Source organism: Ranitomeya imitator, chromosome 1 (genome assembly GCF_032444005.1).
Source record: "Ranitomeya imitator isolate aRanImi1 chromosome 1, aRanImi1.pri, whole genome shotgun sequence".
Taxonomy (NCBI): Eukaryota; Metazoa; Chordata; class Amphibia; order Anura; family Dendrobatidae; genus Ranitomeya; species Ranitomeya imitator.
The window spans coordinates 72,089,396-72,105,362 of NC_091282.1; the positions used below are offsets into that span (position 1 = coordinate 72,089,396).

At 46.1% G+C, this 15,967-nt stretch overlaps 1 protein-coding gene across 2 annotated transcripts in view; it reads right to left on the minus strand.

Moving 5' to 3' along the window:
• The window catches only part of LOC138662352 (phospholipid-transporting ATPase ID-like), a 283,179-nt gene that overhangs the window by 34,113 nt on the left and 233,099 nt on the right, over positions 1 to 15,967 (minus strand). For both annotated transcript variants that reach the window (XM_069747882.1, XM_069747872.1), the window contains exons 23-25: positions 14,444 to 14,667; positions 14,060 to 14,143; positions 13,632 to 13,877 (exon numbers count right to left, since the gene is read on the minus strand). In XM_069747882.1, the coding sequence (XP_069603983.1) occupies positions 13,632 to 13,877; positions 14,060 to 14,143; positions 14,444 to 14,667 (554 nt within the window). The remainder of the gene's footprint in view (positions 1 to 13,631; positions 13,878 to 14,059; positions 14,144 to 14,443; positions 14,668 to 15,967) is intronic.

A 15,967-nucleotide genomic window follows, 5' to 3' on the forward strand; every position in this document is an offset into this window, starting at 1 on the left:
GACACTGACACTTGGGGTACAGGATAATGACACTGACACTTGGGGTACAAGATAATGGCACTGACACTTGCGGTACAGGATAATGGCACTGACACTTGGGGTACAGGATAATGACACTGACACTTGGGGTACAGGATAATGACACTGACACTTGGGGTACAGGATAATGACACTGACACTTGGGGTACAGGATAATGACACTGACACTTGGGGTACAGGATAATGACACTGACACTTGGGGTACAGGATAATGACACTGACACTTGGGGTACAGGATAATGACACTGACACTTGGGGTACAGGACAATGACACTGACACTTGGGGTACAGGACAATGACACTGACACTTTGGGTACAGGATAATGACACTGACACTTGGGGTACAGGACAATGACACTGACGCTTGGGGTACAGGACAATGACACTGACGCTTGGGGTACAGGGCAATAACACTGATATTTGGGTACGGGACAATGACACTGACACTTGGGTTACAGGACAATGACACTGACACTTGGGGTACAGGACAATGACACTGATGCTTGGGGTACAAGACAATGACACTGACACTTTGGGTACAGGACAATGACACTGACACATGGGGTACAGGATAATGACACTGACACTTCGGGTACAGGACAATGACACTGACACTTGGGGTACAGGATAATAACACTGATACTTGGGGTACAATACAATGACACTTGGGGCACAGGGCAATAACACTGATACTTGGGTACAGGACAATGACACTGACACTTGGGGTACAGGATAATAACACTGATACTTGGGGTACAGGACAATGACACTGATACTTTGGGTACAGGACAATAACACTGATACTTGGGGTACAGGATAATAACACTGATACTTGGGGTACAGGACAATGACACTGATACTTTGGGTACAGGACAATGACACTGACACTTGGGGTACAGGATAATGACGCTGACGCTTGGGTTACAGGACAATGACACTGACGCTTGGGGTACAGGGCAATAACACTGATATTTGGGTACGGGACAATGACACTGATACTTGGGTACAGAACAATGGCACTGACACTTGGGTTAGAGGACAATGACACTGATACTTTGGGTACAGGACAATAACACTGATACTTGGGGTACAGGATAATAACACTGATACTTGGGGTACAGGATAATAACACTGACACTTGAGGCACAGGGCAATAATACTGATACTTGGGTACAGGACAATGACACTGATACTTGGGGTACAGGATAATGACACTGATGCTTGGGGTACAAGACAATGACACTGACACTTGGGGTACAGGACAATGACACTGTCACTTGGGTTACAGGACAATGACACTGATACTTTGGGTACAGGACAATAACACTGATACTTGGGGTACAGGATAATAACACTGATACTTGGGGTACAGGATAATGACACTGACACTTGGGGTACAGGATAATAACACTGACACTTGGGGCACAGGATAATGACACTGACACTTGGGGTACAGGATAATGACACTGATACTTGGGGTACAGGACAATGACACTGACACTTGGGGTACAGGACAATGACACTGTCACTTGGGGTACAGGATAATGACACTGACACTTGGGTACAGGATAATGACACTGACACTTGGGGTACAGGACAATGACACTGACACTTGGGGTACAGGACATTGACACTGACACTTGGGGTACAGGATAATGACACTGACACTTGGGGTACAAGATAATGGCACTGACACTTGCGGTACAGGATAATGGCACTGATACTTGGGGTACAGGATAATGACACTGACACATGAGGTACAGGATAATGACACTGACACTTGGGGTACAAGATAATGGCACTGACACTTGCGGTACAGGATAATGGCACTGACACTTGGGGTACAAGATAATGACACTGACACTTGGGGTACAGGATAATGACACTGACACTTGGGGTACAGGATAATGACACTGACACTTGGGGTACAGGATAATGGCACTGACACTTGGGGTACAGGATAATGACACTGACACTTGGGGTACAGGATAATGACACTGACACTTGGGGTACAGGACAATGACACTGACACTTGGGGTACAGGACAATGACACTGACACTTGGGGTACAGGACAATGACACTGACACTTTGGGTACAGGATAATGACACTGACACTTGGGGTACAGGACAATGACACTGACGCTTGGGGTACAGGACAATGACACTGACGCTTGGGGTACAGGGCAATAACACTGATATTTGGGTACGGGACAATGACACTGACACTTGGGTTACAGGACAATGACACTGATGCTTGGGGTACAGGATAATGGCACTGACACTTGGGGTACAGGATAATGACACTGACACTTGGGGTACAGGATAATGACACTGACACTTGGGGTACAGGACAATGACACTGACACTTGGGGTACAGGACAATGACACTGACACTTGGGGTACAGGACAATGACACTGACACTTTGGGTACAGGACAATGACACTGATGCTTGGGGTACAAGACAATGACACTGACACTTTGGGTACAGGACAATGACACTGACACTTGGGTTACAGGACAATGACACTGACACATGGGGTACAGGATAATGACACTGACACTTCGGGTACAGGACAATGACACTGACACTTGGGGTACAGGATAATAACACTGATACTTGGGGTACAATACAATGACACTTGGGGCACAGGGCAATAACACTGATACTTGGGTACAGGACAATGACACTGACACTTGGGGTACAGGATAATGACACTGACACTTGGGGTACAGGATAATGACACTGACACTTGGGGTACAGGATAATGACACTGACACTTGGGGTACAGGATAATAACACTGATACTTGGGGTACAGGACAATGACACTGACACTTGGGGTACAGGACAATGACACTGACACTTGGGGTACAGGATAATGACACTGACACTTGGGGTACAGGATAATGACACTGACACTTGGGGTACAGGATAATGACACTGACACTTGGGGTACAGGACAATGACACTGATACTTGGGGTACAATACAATGACACTTGGGGCACAGGGCAATAACACTGATACTTGGGTACAGGATAAAGACACTGACACTTGAGGTACAGGATAATGACACTGACACTTGGGGTACAAGATAATGGCACTGACACTTGCGGTACAGGATAATGGCACTGATACTTGGGGTACAGGATAATGACACTGACACTTGGGGTACAGGATAATGACACTGACACTTGGGGTACAAGATAATGGCACTGACAGTTGCGGTACAGGATAATGGCACTGACACTTGGGGTACAGGATAATGACACTGACACTTGGGGTACAGGATAATGACACTGACACTTGGGGTACAGGATAATGACACTGACACTTGGGGTACAGGATAATGACACTGACACTTGGGGTACAGGATAATGACACTGACACTTGGGGTACAGGATAATGACACTGACACTTGGGGTACAGGATAATGACACTGACACTTGGGGTACAGGACAATGACACTGACACTTGGGGTACAGGACAATGACACTGACACTTGGGGTACAGGACAATGACACTGACACTTTGGGTACAGGATAATGACACTGACACTTGGGGTACAGGACAATGACACTGACGCTTGGGGTACAGGACAATGACACTGACGCTTGGGGTACAGGGCAATAACACTGATATTTGGGTACGGGACAATGACACTGACACTTGGGTTACAGGACAATGACACTGACACTTGGGGTACAGGACAATGACACTGATGCTTGGGGTACAAGACAATGACACTGACACTTTGGGTACAGGACAATGACACTGACACATGGGGTACAGGATAATGACACTGACACTTCGGGTACAGGACAATGACACTGACACTTGGGGTACAGGATAATAACACTGATACTTGGGGTACAATACAATGACACTTGGGGCACAGGGCAATAACACTGATACTTGGGTACAGGACAATGACACTGACACTTGGGGTACAGGATAATAACACTGATACTTGGGGTACAGGACAATGACACTGATACTTTGGGTACAGGACAATAACACTGATACTTGGGGTACAGGATAATAACACTGATACTTGGGGTACAGGACAATGACACTGATACTTTGGGTACAGGACAATGACACTGACACTTGGGGTACAGGATAATGACGCTGACGCTTGGGTTACAGGACAATGACACTGACGCTTGGGGTACAGGGCAATAACACTGATATTTGGGTACGGGACAATGACACTGATACTTGGGTACAGAACAATGGCACTGACACTTGGGTTAGAGGACAATGACACTGATACTTTGGGTACAGGACAATAACACTGATACTTGGGGTACAGGATAATAACACTGATACTTGGGGTACAGGATAATAACACTGACACTTGAGGCACAGGGCAATAATACTGATACTTGGGTACAGGACAATGACACTGATACTTGGGGTACAGGATAATGACACTGATGCTTGGGGTACAAGACAATGACACTGACACTTGGGGTACAGGAAAATGACACTGTCACTTGGGTTACAGGACAATGACACTGATACTTTGGGTACAGGACAATAACACTGATACTTGGGGTACAGGATAATAACACTGATACTTGGGGTACAGGATAATGACACTGACACTTGGGGTACAGGATAATAACACTGACACTTGGGGCACAGGATAATGACACTGACACTTGGGGTACAGGACAATGACACTGATACTTGGGGTACAGGACAATGACACTGTCACTTGGGGTACAGGATAATGACACTGACACTTGGGGTACAGGACAATGGCACTGACACTTGGGGTACAGGATAATGGCACTGACACATGGGGTACAGGATAATGACACTGACACTTTGGGTACAGGACAATGACACTGACACTTGGGGTACAGGATAATGGCACTGACACTTTGGGTACAGGACAATGACACTGACACTTGGGGTACAGGATAATGGCACTGACACTTGGGGTACAGGATAATGGCACTGACACTTTGGGTACAGGACAATGACACTGACACTTTGGGTACAGGACAATGACACTGACACTTTGGGTACAGGACAATGACACTGACACTTGGGGTGCAGGATAATGACACTGATACTTTGGGTACAGGACAATAACACTGATACTTGAGGTACAGGACAATGACACTGACATTTGGGGTACAGGATAATGACACTGACACTTGGGGTACAGGATAATGACACTGATACTTGGGGTACAGGATAATAACACTGACACTTGGGGCACAGGATAATGACACTGACACTTGGGGTACAGGATAATGACACTGATACTTGGGGTACAGGACAATGACACTGTCACTTGGGGTACAGGATAATGACACTGACACTTGGGGTACAGGACAATGGCACTGACACTTGGGGTACAGGATAATGGCACTGACACATGGGGTACAGGATAATGACACTGACACTTTGGGTACAGGACAATGACACTGACACTTGGGGTACAGGATAATGGCACTGACACTTTGGGTACAGGACAATGACACTGACACTTGGGGTACAGGATAATGGCACTGACACTTGGGGTACAGGATAATGGCACTGACACTTTGGGTACAGGACAATGACACTGACACTTTGGGTACAGGACAATGACACTGACACTTTGGGTACAGGACAATGACACTGACACTTGGGGTGCAGGATAATGACACTGATACTTTGGGTACAGGACAATAACACTGATACTTGAGGTACAGGACAATGACACTGACATTTGGGGTACAGGATAATGACACTGACACTTGGGGTGCAGGACAATGACACTGATACTTTGGGTACAGGACAATAACACTGATACTTGGGGTACAGGATAATGGCACTGACACTTGGGGTACAGGATAATGACACTGACACTTTGGGTACAGGACAATGACACTGACACTTGGGGGACAGGATAATGGCACTGACACTTTGGGTACAGGACAATGACACTGACACTTTGGGTACAGGACAATGACACTGACACTTGGGGTACAGGATAATGACACTGACACTTGGGGTGCAGGACAATGACACTGATACTTTGGGTACAGGACAATAACACTGATACTTGAGGTACAGGACAATGACACTGACATTTGGGCTACAGGATAATGACACTGACACTTGGGGTACAGGACAATGACACTGACACTTGGGGTACAGGATAATGACACTGACACTTGGGGTACAGGATAATAACACTGACACTTGGGGCACAGGGCAATAATACTGATACTTGGGTACAGGACAATGACACTGACACTTGGGGCACAGGATAATAACACTGATACTTGGGGTACAGGACAATGACACTGACACTTGGGGTACAGGACAATGACACTGACACTTGGGGTACAGGATAATGACACTGACACTTGGGGTACAGGATAATGACACTGACACTTGGGGTACAGGATAATGACACTGACACTTGGGGTACAGGATAATGACACTGACACTTGGGGTACAGGACAATGACACTTGGGGTACAGGACAATGACACTTGGGGTACAGGATAATGACACTGACACTTGGGGTGCAGGACAATGACACTGATACTTGGGGTACAGGACAATAACACTGATACTTGGGTACAGGATATTGACACTGACACTTGGGGTACAGGATAATGACACTGACACTTGGGGTACAAGATAATGACACTGACACTTGGGGTACAAGATAATGACACTGACACTTGGGGTACAGGATAATGACACTGACACTTGGGGTACAGGACAATGACACTGACACTTGGGGTACAGGACAATGACACTGACACTTGGGGTACAAGATAATGACACTGACACTTGGGGTACAGGACAATGACAATGACACTTTGGGTACAGGATAATGACACTGACGCTTGGGGTACAGGATAATGACGCTGATGCTTGGGTTACAGGATAATGACACTGACGCTTTGGGTACAGGGCAATAACACTGATATTTGGGTACGGGACAATGACACTGATACTTGGGTACAGAACAATGGCACTGACACTTGGGTTACAGGACAATGACACTGATAATTTGGGTACAGGACAATAACACTGATACTTGGGGTACAAGATAATAACACTGATACTTGGGGTACAGGACAATGACACTGACACTTGGGGTACAGGATAATGACACTGACACTTGGGGTACAGGATAATGACACTGACACTTGGGGTACAATACAATGACACTTGGGGTACAGGATAATAACACTGACACTTGGGGTACAGGATAATGGCACTGACACTTGCGGTACAGGACAATGGCACTGATACTTGGGGTACAGGATAATGGCACTGATACTTGGGGTACAGGATAATGACACTGACACTTGGGGTACAGGATAATGACACTGACACTTGGGGTACAGGATAATGACACTGACACTTGGGGTACAAGATGATGACACTGACACTTGGGGTACACGATAATGACACTGACACTTGGGGTACAGGACAATGACACTGACACTTGGGGTACAGGACAATGACACTGACACTTTGGGTACAGGATAATGACACTGACGCTTGGGGTACAGGACAATGACACTGACGCTTGGGGTACAGGACAATGACACTGATGCTTGGGGTACAGGGCAATAACACTGATATTTGGGTACGGGACAATGACACTGATACTTGGGTTACAGGACAATGACACTGACACTTGGGGTACAGGATAATAACACTGATACTTGGGGTACAAGACAATGACACTGACACTTGGGGTACAGGACAATGACACTGACACTTGGGTTACAGGACAATGACACTGACACTTGGGGTACAGGATAATAACACTGATACTTGGGGTACAGGACAATGACACTGATACTTGGGGTACAGGACAATGACACTGACACTTGGGGTACAGGATAATGACACTGACACTTGGGTTACAGGACAATGACACTGACACTTGGGTTACAGGACAATGACACTGACACTTGGGGTACAGGATAATAACACTGATACTTGGGGTACAGGACAATGACACTGATACTTTGGGTACAGGACAATAACACTGATACTTGGGGTACAGGACAATGACACTGACACTTGGGGTACAGGATAATGACGCTGACGCTTGGGTTACAGGACAATGACACTGACGCTTGGGGTACAGGGCAATAACACTGATATTTGGGTACGGGACAATGACACTGATACTTGGGTACAGAACAATGGCACTGACACTTGGGTTAGAGGACAATGACACTGATACTTTGGGTACAGGACAATAACACTGACACTTGGGGTACAGGATAATGACACTGACACTTGGGGCACAGGATAATAACACTGACACTTGGGGCACAGGATAATGACACTGATACTTGGGGTACAGGACAATGACACTGACACTTGGGGTACAGGACAATGACACTGACACTTGGGGTACAGGACAATGACACTGACACTTGGGGTACAGGACAATGACACTGACACTTGGGGTACAGGATAATGACACTGACACTTGGGGTACAGGATAATGACACTGACACTTGGGGTACAGGATAATAACACTGATACTTGGGGTACAGGACAATGACACTGACACTTGGGGTACAGGACAATGACACTGACACTTGGGGTACAGGATAATGACACTGACACTTGGGGTACAGGATAATGACACTGACACTTGGGGTACAGGATAATGACACTGACACTTGGGGTACAGGACAATGACACTGATACTTGGGGTACAATACAATGACACTTGGGGCACAGGGCAATAACACTGATACTTGGGTACAGGATAAAGACACTGACACTTGAGGTACAGGATAATGACACTGACACTTGGGGTACAAGATAATGGCACTGACACTTGCGGTACAGGATAATGGCACTGATACTTGGGGTACAGGATAATGACACTGACACTTGGGGTACAGGATAATGACACTGACACTTGGGGTACAAGATAATGGCACTGACACTTGCGGTACAGGATAATGGCACTGATACTTGAGGTACAGGATAATGACACTGACACTTGGGGTACAGGATAATGACACTGACACTTGGGGTACAAGATAATGGCACTGACACTTGCGGTACAGGATAATGGCACTGACACTTGGGGTACAGGATAATGACACTGACACTTGGGGTACAGGATAATGACACTGACACTTGGGGTACAGGATAATGACACTGACACTTGGGGTACAGGATAATGACACTGACACTTGGGGTACAGGATAATGACACTGACACTTGGGGTACAGGATAATGACACTGACACTTGGGGTACAGGATAATGACACTGACACTTGGGGTACAGGACAATGACACTGACACTTGGGGTACAGGACAATGACACTGACACTTGGGGTACAGGACAATGACACTGACACTTTGGGTACAGGATAATGACACTGACACTTGGGGTACAGGACAATGACACTGACGCTTGGGGTACAGGACAATGACACTGACGCTTGGGGTACAGGGCAATAACACTGATATTTGGGTACGGGACAATGACACTGACACTTGGGTTACAGGACAATGACACTGACACTTGGGGTACAGGACAATGACACTGATGCTTGGGGTACAAGACAATGACACTGACACTTTGGGTACAGGACAATGACACTGACACATGGGGTACAGGATAATGACACTGACACTTCGGGTACAGGACAATGACACTGACACTTGGGGTACAGGATAATAACACTGATACTTGGGGTACAATACAATGACACTTGGGGCACAGGGCAATAACACTGATACTTGGGTACAGGACAATGACACTGACACTTGGGGTACAGGATAATAACACTGATACTTGGGGTACAGGACAATGACACTGATACTTTGGGTACAGGACAATAACACTGATACTTGGGGTACAGGATAATAACACTGATACTTGGGGTACAGGACAATGACACTGATACTTTGGGTACAGGACAATGACACTGACACTTGGGGTACAGGATAATGACGCTGACGCTTGGGTTACAGGACAATGACACTGACGCTTGGGGTACAGGGCAATAACACTGATATTTGGGTACGGGACAATGACACTGATACTTGGGTACAGAACAATGGCACTGACACTTGGGTTAGAGGACAATGACACTGATACTTTGGGTACAGGACAATAACACTGATACTTGGGGTACAGGATAATAACACTGATACTTGGGGTACAGGATAATAACACTGACACTTGAGGCACAGGGCAATAATACTGATACTTGGGTACAGGACAATGACACTGATACTTGGGGTACAGGATAATGACACTGATGCTTGGGGTACAAGACAATGACACTGACACTTGGGGTACAGGACAATGACACTGTCACTTGGGTTACAGGACAATGACACTGATACTTTGGGTACAGGACAATAACACTGATACTTGGGGTACAGGATAATAACACTGATACTTGGGGTACAGGATAATGACACTGACACTTGGGGCACAGGATAATGACACTGACACTTGGGGTACAGGATAATGACACTGATACTTGGGGTACAGGACAATGACACTGACACTTGGGGTACAGGACAATGACACTGTCACTTGGGGTACAGGATAATGACACTGACACTTGGGGTACAGGATAATAACACTGACACTTGGGGCACAGGATAATGACACTGACACTTGGGGTACAGGATAATGACACTGATACTTGGGGTACAGGACAATGACACTGACACTTGGGGTACAGGACAATGACACTGTCACTTGGGGTACAGGATAATGACACTGACACTTGGGTACAGGATAATGACACTGACACTTGGGGTACAGGACAATGACACTGACACTTGGGGTACAGGACATTGACACTGACACTTGGGGTACAGGATAATGACACTGACACTTGGGGTACAGGATAATGACACTGACACTTGGGGTACAAGATAATGGCACTGACACTTGCGGTACAGGATAATGGCACTGATACTTGGGGTACAGGATAATGACACTGACACATGAGGTACAGGATAATGACACTGACACTTGGGGTACAAGATAATGGCACTGACACTTGCGGTACAGGATAATGGCACTGACACTTGGGGTACAGGATAATGACACTGACACTTGGGGTACAGGATAATGACACTGACACTTGGGGTACAGGATAATGACACTGACACTTGGGGTACAGGATAATGACACTGACACTTGGGGTACAGGACAATGACACTGACACTTGGGGTACAGGACAATGACACTGACATTTGGGGTACAGGACAATGACACTGACACTTTGGGTACAGGATAATGACACTGACACTTGGGGTACAGGACAATGACACTGACGCTTGGGGTACAGGACAATGACACTGACGCTTGGGGTACAGGGCAATAACACTGATATTTGGGTACGGGACAATGACACTGACACTTGGGTTACAGGACAATGACACTGACACTTGGGGTACAGGACAATGACACTGATGCTTGGGGTACAAGACAATGACACTGACACTTTGGGTACAGGACAATGACACTGACACTTGGGTTACAGGACAATGACACTGACACATGGGGTACAGGATAATGACACTGACACTTGGGGTACAGGATAATAACACTGATACTTGGGGTACAATACAATGACACTTGGGGCACAGGGCAATAACACTGATACTTGGGTACAGGACAATGACACTGATACACTGATACTTGGGGTACAGGACAATGACACTGATACTTGGGGTACAAGATAATGGCACTGACACTTGGGGTACAAGATAATGACACTTACACTTGGGGTGCAGGGCAATGACACTGATACTTGAGGTACAGGACAATGACACTGATACTTGGGTACAGGACAATGACACTGACACTTTGGGTACAGGACAATGACACTGATACTTGGGGTACAATACAATGACACTTGGGGCACAGGGCAATAACACTGATACTTGGGTACAGGACAATGACACTGGCACTTGTGGTACAAGATAATGATACTGATACTTGAGGTACAGGAGAATGACACTGACACTTGGGGTACAGGAAAATGACACTTGGGGTACAGGAAAATGACACTTGGGGTACAGGGCAACAACACTGACACTTGGGGTACAGGACAATGACACTGACACTTGGGGTACAGGATAATGACACTGACACTTGGGGTACAGGACAATGACACTGACACTTGGGGTACAGGACAATGACACTGACACTTGGGGTACAGGATAATGACACTGATACTTGGGTACAGGACAATGACACTGACACTTGGGGTACAGGACAATGACACTGACACTTGGGGTACAGGATAATGACACTGACACTTGGGGTACAGGACAATGACACTGACACTTGGGTTACAGGAGAATGACACTGACGCTTGGGGTACAGGACAATGACACTGATACTTGGGTACAGGACAATGACACTGACACTTGGGGTACAGGACAATGACACTGACACTTGGGTTACAGGAGAATGACACTGACGCTTGGGGTACAGGATAATGACACTGACACATGGGGTACAGGATAATGACACTGACACTTCGGGTACAGGATAATGACACTGACACTTGGGGTACAGGACAATGACACTGATACTTGGGGTACAATACAATGACACTTGGGGCACAGGGCAATAACACTGATACTTGGGTACAGGACAATGACACTGATACTTTGGGTACAGGACAATAACACTGATATTTGGGTACAGGACAATGGCACTGATAAATGGGGTACGGGACAATAACACTGATACTTGGGTACAGAACAATGACACTGGCACTTGGGTACAGGATAATGACACTGACATTTCATTTAGGGTACAGGATAATGGCACTGACACTTGGGGTACAGGACAATGACACTGACACTTGGGGTACAAGATAATGACACTGACACTTGGGGTACAGGATAATGACAATGACACTTGGGGTACAAGATAATGACACTGACACTTGGGGTACAAGATAATGACACTGACACTTGGGGTACAGGACAATGACACAGATATTTGGGGTACAGGATAATGACCCTGACACTTGGGGTACAAGATAATGACACTGACACTTGGGGTACAGGACAATGACATAGATATTTGGGGTACAGGATAATGACACTGACACTTGGGGTACAGGACAATGACACTGATACTTGGGGTACAGGACAATGACACTGACACTTGGGGTACAGGATAATGACACTGACACTTGGGGTGCAGGATAATGACACTGACACTTGGGGTACAAGATAATGACACTGATACTTGGGGTACAGGATAATGACACTGACACTTGGGGTACAGGATAATGACACTGACACTTGGGGTACAGGATAATGACACTGACACTTGGGGTACAGGATAATGACACTGACACTTGGGGTACAAGATAATGACACTGATACTTGGGGTACAGGACAATGACACTGACACTTGGGGTACAATACAATGACACTGACACTTGGGGTACAGGACAATGACACTGATACTTGGGGTACAGGACAATGACAAAGATACTTGGGGTACAGGATAATGACACTGACACTTGGGGTACAATACAATGACACTGATACTTGGGGTGCAGGACAGTATCTATGGCTAGAGACTCACCTGTGCAGATACCACAAGCAGCAGACAGGTCTGAGCCATCAAAGCAAATGACTGGTAGTCAGATATGGCTTTGCCATCATCCCTCACTGTGTCGTACAGGGCTCCATAAGGCACAAAGAACAGAACGAGGGAGCTGTAGACTCCATGGATCACACACTTCATAAACTCCTTCTTATTGAAGTAGCGGTTCTTCTGTCCGGGATCATACAGCTGCGGATACTCCATGCTCCAGCGGTCGTCCACGTCCTGGTGACACGATATGGCAAATATGACAAAGACCATTATACTAAAATCTGTCTAGTTCTGTAATGATGCTCTTCAGAGGTCCCAGAAAACTGTCTCACGATCCCTGAGGATGACCACACTGGTGAACTAGACTTTACTTGCCTACTTTTACTGAAGGTAATAAATTGCATTGGAGTCCATACCTGATCAAACAGACTCATCCCCAGCACCGGCAGCGAGGTGTACACCAGATTGTACAAGGTGATGAACCATTCGTCATACACGGTCTGTAAAAACAGCACCAGATGAATCACACGACTAAGCTGCGGCACAGATAAATGGCCACAAGATGGCAGTACTGAGCCAGCATGAACATCGGTCTCGGTGGTGTTACTGGCGGGTTCATATGTGATCAGCGGTACAATTATAAGAAAAGCATTGATAAAGCTCATTTTATTCATTTGCTCCAAGAAACTTAACCCTATAATTCTATTTTCTATATTCCCACCTGAAAATTATCACATTTATTGGCTTTTTATTTCATGGAGCTTACAATCTACCTCACTGTAGGGTTTTTGTCATCTTACCTGGGCAGAGAAGCCGCAGAAGAATGCATACCAGAAATGAACCAACGTGAAGGTGAAGTTCTTGTAGAAAAAGTATCTCAGGAACTGGCACATGCGGATATAGGACCAGCGGCCGTGTACCAGCAGGAGGCGCTGCAGGTATCGAAACTGGGCGAAGGAAAAGTCACTGGACAGCACAGCTTGCATCCCCTCCTGTCCGCTGATCCCCACCCCAATGTGAGCCGCTGGGGAAAGAGGGAAAAAGAATTAGCTATGGATATACAAATATATAATACCAGGGGCTTTATCATCAGGGTGATGACATTGCTCACTATTCAAGGCATTATATGTAATACATGTCCCAATCTGCTGAGAAAAGAAATGATCCATGTGAAGCCATCATCATCTCTATAATAATAATCTTTATTTTTATATAGCGCTATCATATTCCGCAGCGCTTTACAGTTTGCACACATTATCATCGCTGTCCCAGATGGGGCTCACAATCTAGATTCTCTATCAGTATGTCTTTGGAATGTGGGAGGAAACCGGAAGAAACCCACGCAAACACGGGGAGAACATACAAACTCCTTGCAGATGGTGTCCTTGGGGGGATTTGAGGAGCAAGGAGTCTTCTCTGATCACAGAACGGAGAGGCTGATATGTGGCAGCTGCTCTGTTCCATCTTCTCATGATAAAAGAGTTGTGTAAGAACATCAAAGACTGGGACAAGAAACTACTGGAAAACTCCAACTGGGAAAAGAAACCACTGGACACCTGCAACTGACACATGAAACCACTGGTCATTTACAACTGGGACAAGAAACCACTAGATACTTCCAACTGGGAAAATAAACCACTGGACACTCGTCTGAGACAAGAAACTACTGGACATGTCCAACTGGGACACTAAACCACTAGACACTTCCGACTGGGAAAATAAACCACTGGACACTCGTCTGAGACAAGAAACTACTGGACATGTCCAAATGGGATAAGAAACCACTAGACACTTCCGACTGGGAAAATAAACCACTGGACACTCGTCTGAGACAAGAAACTACTGGACATGTCCAAATGGGATAAGAAACCACTAGACACTTCCGACTGGGAAAATAAACCACTGGACACTTCTGACTAGGTAAAGAAACCACTGGACACATCCGACTGGGTAAATAAACCACTGGACACTTCTAACTGGGTAAAGAAACCACTGGACACTTCCGACTAGGTAAAGAAACCACTGGACACTTCCGACTAGGTAAAGAAACCACTGGACAGTTCCGACTAGGTAAAGAAACCACTGGACAGTTCCGACTAGGTAAAGAAACCACTGGACAGTTCCGACTGGGTAAAGAAACCACTGGGTACTTGTGACTTGGATAAGAAACACTGGACAAATCTAACTGGGACAAGAAAACATTGGATATTTCTAAATGGGACAAAAACCACTGAGAACTTCCAACTGGTATATGAAACACTGGACACTTGTAAATGGGACAAGAAACCGCTAAACAAAATACCAAGTCTTGTGGAACCAAATCT